Genomic DNA, 11,841 nt, shown 5'->3' on the forward strand with positions numbered 1-11,841 from the left:
TTGTATTAATATCATCATTTTTGAGAAGTCATTTGCTGAGCTTGTCTTCCAGATACAAGAGTGGGGTTGTTCTATATAGAGCAAGATGGAGGACACAGCCCACTATCTATATGAAACATATTGTGCAAAGTTCTAACTATAGAGCATGACAATCTTATAATAAAGTTATTCATCAGGGTGGTGCCATAATGATGCCAAAGTTATGCCTCTTTGTTGAGCCAGGACTGATTTCTTAGTACACTCCTAACTGCCAACCTCCTGGCACTCATTGTATGCCTCTGATGGTGGATACTCAGCGTTATATGAGATAAAGTAGTTGAACAAATCTGGAACTCCTTGGCCTCCTTTGGACCTGGGAATGCATAGCTTTTGTAAGAGTTTATTAGTTTGTTTTTGCTCCAAAGAAAATGAGTCTGGCAGCTTCAGAGGAATACTCATTTGTAAAAATTTCAGCTCTATCCTTCAGAGATAAGGACAAGGCAGTCCTTTTATCATAGTCTACCTTCAACGCAAATATGATAACTGAACCATGCAAATGAAATGTTAATGTTAAATTCCTTTTGTTTGTAGATTTGTAATATTAACAACTGGCTTCATAACCTGTACTAGACTATTTCTAAGATTCTGGAAGGAGACTCAAACTCCTACACTGCAGCAGATGACAGGAGTTGCTGCATGTGAGAAGATGTTGGGGAAATTAAACTCCAGAAATGATATGATTAAAGAACAATGGGAGAGCTTCAGTGACTTTAAGACTGGGGGAAGCAACATAACTCTGTGAAGAATGTATGGTAAGTTCCCTGAGTATGTAAATGCAAACATAAATGTAAATATAAACGTGAATGTAAATGTCCACTGTTTCCTGCCAACCGCTTTCATTTATTTATTTTATTTTCATTTTATTTATTAGGTTTATTTTGTTTGTTGTATTTATCTACGTATTTATTTATTTTATCTGATATTGTCATAATCCATTTTATTTGTTTTTTCTTTGTTCATTATTCTAATTATAAAAAAAATCCCTTTGATTGTCACAAAAGTATAATTGTGTGTTTTGGGATTTTTTTCCAGCTTAATCTTGGAGTTGGACATTTGTACACGGACCCTGACGGAGTATGTTTTCATTTTGCTGATTGTTTTTTTTGTTTCAGGAAACCATTTCTACAGTCTGCTTCCAAGTCCTCAAACTTGTAATTCTCCAGACATGACACTGTTCCTTGTTTTTTAAATGAAACATACTCTAAAAAAAATGGCCTGAGAAATGATCACATGGAATTAGTCATATACATGTACTGGATACTCTTCATAAATCAAGCAAACAAACTGGATGTTATTCATAGGTTTTATGTATTTTGTTTTCTAGTGGAATTCATTTGTTTATTTCCACCTCTTATTAGTGATTCCTTTCTGATGGATACATTCAAATGGTGCAGGGACTGCTCTAGAAAAAGTGAAGTGAAGTGAAGGTCTTCTTGATGGAGTTTTCCTCAAAGCTGGTCGTCAGTCCATCAGAAGCTCCTCTGCAGTGGTTTGCTTCTTATAACTTCGGCACTGGTTCTGGTTGGAAACACAGTTAACAGAGAATTATTTTATTTGAAAACTTCTCAATTAAGCTTATAGTTAGACTGGCTCAGGCTTGGACCAGCACTTATTTATGGTGCTGTAGGCTTAGACTGCTGGGGAAACAGACACACTGGGATCTCCTCTCTTCTGCTATGTTGGTAAAAGCGTCATGAGATCACATTTGTTGGGATTTGGTGGTATATAAATAAATAAATATTGATTGATTGATTGATTGATTGATTGATTGATTGGTTGGTTGGTTGGTTGGTTGGTTGGTTGGTTGGTTGGTTGGTTGGTTGATTGATTGATTGATTGATTGATTGATTGATTGATTGATTGATTGATTGATTGATTGATTGATTGATTGATTGATTGATTGATTGATTGATTGGTTGGTTGTAATATAATGAAATTAAACTAGATATACAAAATATTTTAATTATTATGTAAATTTGAGAAGTAAATAAAAAGGTAACTTACGTGTCTATGGTAATAATCGTGACAACCTAAAAAGGATTAAAAAAACATCAGCACATCAGTGAATATTTCAAGTAAATTTCATTCACACAAACATTATTATTGAAGTGTGATCCTCTGCATAGATGTGTGTATGAAAGACTCTTTGCTTCCTTTGGCAGTGGTAGGCCTTTTGAAATTAATACACACTGACTGTAACAGCCACACTTGTACAAATCTGAATCATCCTTTTAGTTCAAATTAGCTTGACACTTTTTTTTAAACATCATTGATAGCTCTACAATAGAAGAGACTTCAGCCTCTACCTATAGGTATAAGAGTTGGTGATGTGAGGTTCTGCTGCATGGGAAATAATAGAAAATCTGAAGGTATAATAACTTTAGTAGGCGTGCAAGTAATTTTTTTATTACAGAGAAATATTACAAGGTAAATGGGATTGACTCAAAATACGGTGCTCTTATTCATCCTGATGAAGAACCTGACACTCAGTTATAGCTTTGAACAGTTGGACAACTGTGATGTTGAATCTGTAAAATATTCAAGTTTAATTTTCCTTCAAGTGTTGTAAGTTAAAAACTAAGGTTAAAACTGCTACACTAAATTGGATCTAAATCAATTTGGGCCTCTAGTGTGACACATGAAAAAAAGTAAAAAGATCACATATACTTACAATCAGTATAGAAAGTTCTTCCCTTGGTGCATGTGAACACGATGAAATGATCGCGATAATGATTGGTGTAACAACTAAAATATTGAGACTCTCCTTCCTTAACATACTCCGTTCCAGTTTGACTTATCCCAATCCTAGAATACAGAGCAAGATCCACGATGCAGAAAGCCTCTGCACAAAAAATCAAATAAAAACATTCAAAATAATGTATCCGTATTTGGTTCACATACTTTCTGTTTGTTTGTAATGGTTTTGTTGATTTGTTTATACCTTTGCAGATGGGTTGTTCAGACCAGGTTCCATCGTTGTAGCACACCACTTGCTCTGGACCCACTCGTGTGTAAAAACCGTTACACTGGTATTTCAAATGCATTCCCTCCATTTGCACAACAACGCCATTCAGAACAACTGGGAATTGTCCACACTGGTCAACTGAAATCAAAAAGATGTTTCTTAACATTTACATTTTTCATAGTGAAATATTGTTCAAGGAATGACTAAGTCTATTTGAATACATTTAACAACCCACTGTCACCCTTTTACTTTGTCTACCTAAAGCCTTGCCTTATGGTCTTCGACAACTGCTAGTGATGAGCTTCATCTGTCCCTACCACGACACCCTTTACCAATCAGGAACCAGAACCAATCAGAGGAGGTCAGCACCAAAGACAGATCCCTCACTGGCTTCACAGCAAACACTGTCTATTTACCCCTAGTCGAGAAATGTGAAATTCACACAAAGTACTTGTCTGTGAAGGTTCTCAGTCATCCAGGTCACGGTAATCCAAAGCTTGATCCGTAAGGCAACTGGACTGGTAGAAATTCCTGACAAACACAACATCCCTGTTCATTTCAAGCCATCCAACACGCTGAGACAGAAACTGGTTCATTCCAAGGACAAAACACCTCAGCACAAACGGAGTAATGTAACAAAGATTTCAGGGAACGGTACATTGGTGAAACTAAACAACCTCTCCACAGACGCATGGCCCAACACAGAAGAGCCAGGCAAGGACTCAGCTGTACATCTGCACCTCAAGGACAAGGGAAAATCCTTTGAGGACAGCAAGGTTCAGATCCTGGACAGAGAAGACCGTTGGTATGAAAGAGGGGTCAAGGAAGCCATCTATGTTAAGTTTGATCACCCTTCTCTTAACAGAGGTGGTGGACTAAGACACCATTTGTCTCCTACATACAACGCTGTTTTGAATTCTCTGTCAAAACAAGTAAGACCATACTCACACCAGAGACCATGTGACTCTAACGACTCACAGCTGACCCATCACCACCAGGAACTAGGTTAACGATTATCAGGAGGTACAGAACGACTGACAGAAACCAGACTACCGACCCCACTTAGAACCCTTTGTGACTCCTGGACACACCCACGACTGTTAGTGGCTTATATCTTCGAGCTCTTCCCCAGTATGGTCAGAACTGAAGAAGCCTTTCGGAGGAGAGGTGAAACGTCTTCAAGAATTTCTACCAGTCTAGTTGCCAGCTAAGCCAGCGCAAGAATCTTGTTTAGGCTAGAGTTACCCCCTGCTGGGTCAGACTGCACACACAACCTATCCTTTCTTCTCCACTCTAATTTAAGAGCCAGTTTTAAGATTTGAGATTTGAGAGGGAAGGCAAAAAAGGATTAGAGGATGCTTTTGGCTAGGGCTGACTCCTGCAGGGGTAGGCTGCACACTCTACCTACCCCCACTCACACATTTTCATCAGGGAAGTATGGAGATGAGAGAGAGAGGGGAAAGAAAGAGATGGATGGTTTTCTCTTATGTTTTTGCCCTGAACTATTAAAATTCTATTGAGCGGGTGCGATGTCTATTTAATTCATTTTTTTCTAGTTTGATTAACCTGATACGATGAGAGGTTTACTGTGTCTGTCATCCACTCCAGAGATGGTTGAAGATCCTGTTGTGAAGAGAGAGCAGGAAAATAAGCCCATCTTTAGTTATCACTTCTGAATGATCTTTCATACCCTTTTCAGTCTGAGTCCAGTAGAATCTCAATATTTCCGTAGTTATCAATTCTTCTTTCATGACAAAGTCAGCTATAAAGTATATTTAACTTTCAATATAGCCATAAAAAGCTACTTAAAATTATTTATTTTCAACATTAATCTGAAGGAAATTAACCTACCTCCACTCAACCCTGGTGTCACACGACCAGCGGATGTAGGGGGTCCGCCAACTGCTCCATCAACTGTAGAGCCATCCTGCCTAGTGTCTTGCCTGTTTCCATTGCCTTTATGGAAATAAGAAAAGACACGGGATGTGCAGTCAGAACAAGTTCTTGATTATTAATTCCATTAATAGATTTTCTTTGGCACAGGGGGGAGCAGGCCTCATAAACAAGTCCAGATGGCCCTCTACCTTCCTGGCTGTGTGTCAATCAATCAATCAATCAATCAATCAATCAATCAATCAATCAATCAATCAATCAATCAATCAATCAATCAATCAATCAATCAATCAATCAATCAATCAATCAATCAATCAATCAATCAATCAAAACAGAAAGAAACAGAAATGAAACAATGGCAAGACATATTAGGGGAATATAATAATAATAATAAAAATAATAATAATACAAATTAAAAGTAATAAGAATAACATCAAATAAAATAGAGACTAATGCACAGCAAAAAATAAAATATGTGTAATTAAAATAAGTTAAAGCATTAAAATTAAGAATAAAAATAGTTAAAATAAATAGATTTAAAAAGGGTAGTTGAAAAATATATACTAAGGCTAAAAAATCACTTAAACTGAGTAGATAAATAAAAATTAAATAAATGAATGAATGAATAAATACATACAAAATTAGAATAAGATAACAGTTAAAATTACTAAAATAATAAAGCAACATTTAAATCAATATTATAGTAAAAGGTAAGTAATAAAATAGTTAAACCCTACATAAAAGCCAGACTGAATAAATACGTTTTTAGTTTACGTTTAAAAGTCTCAATATCTCTATCAGCGCCTCTCAGATACTACTATACTTAAAACGATCATTATCTTACCTCCCAAAGGTTGTTCAACTCTTCCACTCACCGTAGATCCACGTGAACCAGTATTTGGTCCGGTTTCTCTACCTATGTGAAAATATATAGTAAGAAGAGACATCCAATATATGGTTTATATAAAAAATATACATATTTACCAGGATTTCAAAAAAGAAGATACTTCAATAGTAATTAAAACACTTGATAGACCTCAACCACAGACAGTTTGCATCCTGCTACCTGTAGATGTAGTGTGTCTTCCAGATTGTTCTACCTCTTCAGTGCGAACATGTCCAGTACCTTGTCTAGGTTTTTTGCCTGAGTGAAAACAATTATTAGAAAAAACACAGAATTTAGGGGCACAATTCTTCACACTGTGACAATTTCATAGTATTTCTTAAAACAAATTTAGTTTGATTTCAGACGAAATACATTTCCATCAAATAAAGGTGTATTTAATTCTGAAATGCTCAGGTTGTGTCCAAAATCACTCATTCCCCTCTCCTGCTTACACAAAGGTCAATGCAGAACTTATAGCACAAAAGTAAGTGCAATACATTTAGCATTAGTCTATGCCAACTAGAGCTGGGTTAGTGGCCATTTGTTATACACTCCTTTAACGATGCATTGTGGGATACTTTGACCACTAAAGGCAATATTTATTATATTTGGACAGCTCTCCAAAATGGCAGAGTCACTACAGTGGACTGTACAGTCTTAACTGGAGTTCGTAAGAGGGACCACATTACTCCGATTCTGGCCTCCCTCCACTGGCTGTGCACCTTAGAGTCCGTTTTAAGATTATTTTATTTGTTTTTAAATCTTTAAATGGTCTTGACCAGCCTTACCTCTCTGAGCTCCTTCACCCCTACGCTCCTGCTCGGTGCCTCAGGTCAGCTGGTCTACTGCTCCTGGAGGTACCGAGGGCAAAACGGAGGCTCAAAGGGGATAGTTCCAAAATTATGGAATGATCTTCCCCTCCACATTGGACAAGCCTCCTCACAGTCCATTTTTAAAACTCATCTTAGAACCCATTTTTATTCCTTGGCTTTCAACCCTGCATGAGACTCTGCTCCTGTTTTAGTGTTTTAAGGTTTGTTTGTTTTTATTTATTGTTTTATTGTTTTTATTGTTTTATTATCCTGTGTTTTAATTGTTTTTATGACTGTGTTGTTTGTCTATTTATGTACAGCACTCTGTTCCAGCTGTGGTCGTTTTAAAGTGCTTTATAAATAAAGTTGAGTTGAGTTGAGTTGAGAATATTGACATAATCTAAAGAATTTGGATTTTTTGAACAATCTACCTATAGTTCACTTTTAATCCAAAGAGGTCTGTTAAATATTCTCTAAAACTCTCAAAACACGGCTATATGCATGATTTGGCTCTGAAAGACAATGGCCGAAGATCTGCTCCCCAAGTTCCTGTGTTTTTGACACATTTGCCTGGAAAATAAAATGCCTTGTCCATCATGGCTTTAAATTCTGACCGTCGATTTTCTGGTGATTAATGTAGCATACATCTGCACATTTATTACGTACTGCATGTTGGGCCTTCAGTCCAGCTTCCTTGAATGCAGATGATTGTTTTCTTGCTCACTGCACCCTCTTCAGTATATCCATCTTCACATTCATACCGCGCTGTAGAATCTGAAGCAAACACCTTTTGATAATTCTGACCAACGATGACTGCATGGAGGATTTTAGGAGGTTCACCGCATGTAGTATCACTAACTGTAAAAAAGTAGGCACATGTAATCAATATATAGCTCTCTTCACTGAGACACTCCTGCGAATGAGTACAGACAGACTTACTCTCACAGATGGGCACAGAGGTCCAGATTCCATTCAAACAAACAGCTGTGGCATCCCCTTTTTTCAGTTCATACCCTTCTTCACATGTTATCCTTATTTTGTCTCTGTGCATATACCAATCATTTCTGTTGTCGTTGTCTTTTGCGTTGGGTATCTCAAGTCGAAGGCAAGTGGTTTCATCTAAGGGCAGAAAAAGAACAAAAACACAATGGTGATGGTTTTACAGGGTTTACAGTGGAACTTTCATGTTGTGTTGACTCTGGTGACCCTTCAGATGAAAACAGTAGCTTTTTTCTGGGATGGAGAATGCATTTCTCATGAGCACCATCACCCACTGTCTTAAAGATGTGGCTCTTGCCAAAGCTCTACTGTGGAAGCACATGGATTGATACAGAATACTACTTTAACTGTTCAAGGAAACTTCTGCAGGATGCAGAGTGATGTAAAAGGAAAATGTTCTGAACAAAAATAACTTACAATGCCAAACTTTTACAGCAGAGTTTTAAAGATAGACACGTCCGGAAAGGTGCCGAATATGAACTCAGCTTTTGCGCCATAAATGTAAGGTATTTACCAATCTTGTTGCTAATAATCTAATTTTAGTGCGAAGGAAATGAAGTGGCATCAATACCAGAGTGACAGATTATGCAAATCCGTCCAGAGACGTATGGAGAAAAAATAAAACTAATTGCATTACACCGCCAATCCAGTAGAGGGTAGTAAGAAAACCTAGAAGGTCATGCAACAAAGATGCGGCCATAGAAGGTGACAGACAGGCTGGGCATTGTTATGTCTGACATTATAGTTAGCCTGACAGCATGGAGGAGATTAAACCTTTGCTTGATGGCATTGCACATGGTTTGTTGAATCAACACCAGTAATGAGTTCCAGTGCTTAAAGCAGGAAGACTGGCATATATATATATATATTCTTGTTGAAATTCTTGAACTGTACACCTTCTTATTTGCTGCTGTAACTCCATGAATTTCCCCGTTGTGGGACGAATAAAGGAGTATCTTATCTTATCTTATCCTATCTTATCTTATCTTGAAGAGCTACTCTGTTAAGTACCAACTTTCATCCGGGTGCATTACTTGTAAATGGCTTTAGATTATCATTAAATACTTATCTGAAGGATATATTTTGACATTTTCATAAAAACTACACTAGGATGGATTCCTAACGACTCCTTCATTTGCTAACTGAACATCAACATGTTCAGCTAAAGGTTGCCAGTTAACAGGGTCCCTCTTCAAACTGTAACACCGGGATCTGATAGATGCATTAAGGCTTTCAGACTCCGAGAGGGCAAATGTTTAGGAGTTATTAAACCAAGTGAATACAGCTTTCTTGTGGATGGCGGGTGAAATAGAAACACTTTAGGTACGCTACCAAGTAGAAATGTTCAGCTTTGCAGGCCTTGCCCCCCAAAGTTCCTGGACCTTTGGAAAGTACTACCCGGAGCTTTTCAGAGGGGGAGATTAACTACCCCAGAACAAGGTTGATCACAGATAGAATATGGAGCAGTCTCATTCTTAATGAATAAATAAAATCAAACAGATAAAGCTCAACATTGGACAATTTAATTAGTTATGAGGAGCTGTGTGTCATGAATTAATAGATGAATAACTTTGTCTTACACCTTTTAATTTTTTCTACTTTTACACTTCATCAGTAAAATAAATGGTAAAAGTTCCCAGAGGGTATAAAAAACATAAAACATGAAGCAAATAAACAGTAAGCAGAAAGACGCTGCTGCAGGCTTTCAGCGTCTCATTCAAACTGACCAAACACTTACCTATACATTGTGGTTCATGTGACCATCTGCCACCTTCACAAGTGCTTGTTGCCCACCACCCGTCCACAGCAGGTTTTCTTCCATTACCACAGGCATAAAAAATCAAAGATTTATGAGGATAATTTACTTTATTTGGAATAAAATAACCGTCTTCCAGGCTGGGGGGAGAACAATGCTGAGCTGAAAAAATTGACACGTAAACAGGAGAGCACGATCATATTGAAACCCTTTTTTAAAAAACAATGAATTTCATCGGTGAAGGACTTAAAATGTTCTTACCCTGCAGTGCTCCTGGAAGCCAAATCAGAAGAACGAATCCCAGATATCTCATGCTCATTTTGACAGGAATACAAATCCTAGCAGAGCAAAAAAACAATTTAAGATCAGGAAAAGTTAATGATTGTTGAGGGCATCTTCCCAAAAGTGAACAAATGTGGACTAAACATTCTGCATCTGTGACATCATGCTGTTCCCCTGAAGCGCACACACTGATAAAATGCAGCAAACAACATTTCAGACACAGGAGGGGAACAAGTCAACAGTCTCTCAAAGTTATGCAGCGCTTTGTTAGAGTCAGGACATTAACAGAGATTTCAAAGACAGTACTTCATGTTCATAGAATACTCATTGTGGTAGAATTCATCATGATTGAGTCTCTCATATTATGAAATTAAATACACATTGTGTTATTTTACAAACTATAAACTAATACAATAGTAAACACATAATGCAGAAATACTAATTCTTATTACTAAATAAATAACGTCATGTGTTTTCTTCTGTGGGATCATAATGTGGTTTTTCAAGGCTTTAGTTTCAACCAAAACTTTGTAAATTTAATGTTTTAAATCTACCAGCAAACACGACATCATTTTACAGTCTTTCTTCAGTCATGTTTGTCAAGACACAACAGACATCTATTTGTTTTGTCCAGGTTACAAAGTGATTTCCCGGACTGCTGTGATCAAAGGTCTATATTATGAAATACCAAACACAGTCAGGGCAAAGGATAGCCTACAGTAAACCAGGGGAGAAAATATAGAAACATACACATTTAACAATAAAATAAAGACAACACAGAGATTGTTTTCCAAATTGTGTGTTTGAGTAATTAGAAATCATATTAATGATCATTTTGTTGTTTTATGGTTTGTCCTGGAGTTCTCATGTGACTCTTTGGTCCCACCTGCTGGATGCTCAGGTGCTCTGCATCACTTCAACTCTTCATCATGTGACTTTAAATGACAGAGCGGAGTTGTGTTAAAGGGGAGACTTCCGTTTCCTCTCACATGCACTCCCGTCTCATATATTCTCATCTCAGATACATCTACTGTCCTCTCACATACAACCCCATTCCAAAAAAGCTGGGACACTGAGTAAAATGTTGACACAAACAGACTTTGATGGTTTGCACATCATTTAAACCCCATATACAATTGAAAATATTTCAAAGACAGCAAATGAGATGAGATTTGCAGTGACAACAGCCACAAAGAATCAGTAAAGTAAGACAGTAAAACATGCAACATACAATGCACACAGTGCATGGATTATAAAAAACTTAAGTTAAATACAAAATGTTGAGTTAAATTACAAAGATGATCAATCACAAAGTACACCAAAAAGATGACATTGAAAAATGTTATTGTTTATGAAAAATACATGCTCATCTTAAATTGATTGCTAGCAACATTCCCAAAGTCAAGTTCAGCTTCATGTAATTCTCCCAAAGGAAATTTGATTTGTAGCTGGTATCAAAAATACAGAACTTTGGGGTGCTGGTGGCCTAGTGGTCTAAGCACCCCACATACAGAGGCTACAGTCCTCGTTGCGGGGGTTACTGGTTCAATTCCCGGCCGGTCGACTATTTCCTGCATGTCTTTCCCCCACTCTCTACTTCCCACATTTCCTGTCTCTCTTCAGCTGTCCTATCAAGTAAAGGCAGAAAGGCCAAAAATATAACTTAAAAAAAATAAAATAAATACAGAACATACATAGGTACATAATATAATAATAAGTTTGAAACAGGCAAGTATACCATTTTGTTGCAACTCTTTTTTTTTAACAACAAGCTGTAATTGTTATGGAGCCGAAATGTTGTCCCATTCCTACCCAACGTAGGATTTCAGCTGGTTCACATTTTGGGTTTCTCCTTCTGCTATTTTTCTTAAATGATGCACCAAATGTTTGAAAAGCGTGATAAATCAAGACTGTATGCTGGTCAGTTGGACACTTGGACTCTTCCACTATGGAGCCATACTGTTGTAATACAGGCAGGATGGGGTTTGGCATTGTATAGCTGCAAGGTATATGTAAGGTCTTCCCCAAAAAAGGCATCGTCAGGATGGTAGCACATGTTGCATGTATACATCCATGGCTCAGGTTCAGATCGGACAGGCTGTTTCTCCCAGTCATCCCCCTCCAGGCATCTCCATCATTACCTCGGTGGGCGTTGAAGCCCCCCAGAAGAGATGTGGAGGATCTGCAGCCTCTCAGTTTCTAACCTCAT

At 37.5% G+C, this 11,841-nt stretch overlaps 1 protein-coding gene across 1 annotated transcript; it reads right to left on the reverse strand.

Annotated features, from left to right (window-relative positions):
• Positions 1 to 1,328: 1,328 nt before the first annotated feature.
• LOC117826680 (complement factor H-related protein 4-like) lies at positions 1,329 to 11,841 on the reverse strand. The gene is made up of 13 exons (XM_034702934.1): positions 11,774 to 11,841; positions 9,612 to 9,745; positions 9,333 to 9,512; positions 7,535 to 7,714; positions 7,262 to 7,453; positions 5,964 to 6,041; positions 5,742 to 5,813; positions 4,856 to 4,960; positions 4,571 to 4,627; positions 2,981 to 3,142; positions 2,711 to 2,881; positions 2,044 to 2,069; positions 1,329 to 1,557 (listed from the first exon to the last, which is right to left on the reverse strand). The coding sequence occupies exons 1-13, from the start codon at positions 11,839 to 11,841 to the stop codon at positions 1,501 to 1,503; spliced, it is 1,482 nt and encodes a 493-aa protein (XP_034558825.1). The 3' UTR covers positions 1,329 to 1,500.

The sequence above is a fragment of the Notolabrus celidotus genome, chromosome 15, assembly GCF_009762535.1.
Source record: "Notolabrus celidotus isolate fNotCel1 chromosome 15, fNotCel1.pri, whole genome shotgun sequence".
Lineage (NCBI taxonomy): Eukaryota > Metazoa > Chordata > Actinopteri > Labriformes > Labridae > Notolabrus > Notolabrus celidotus.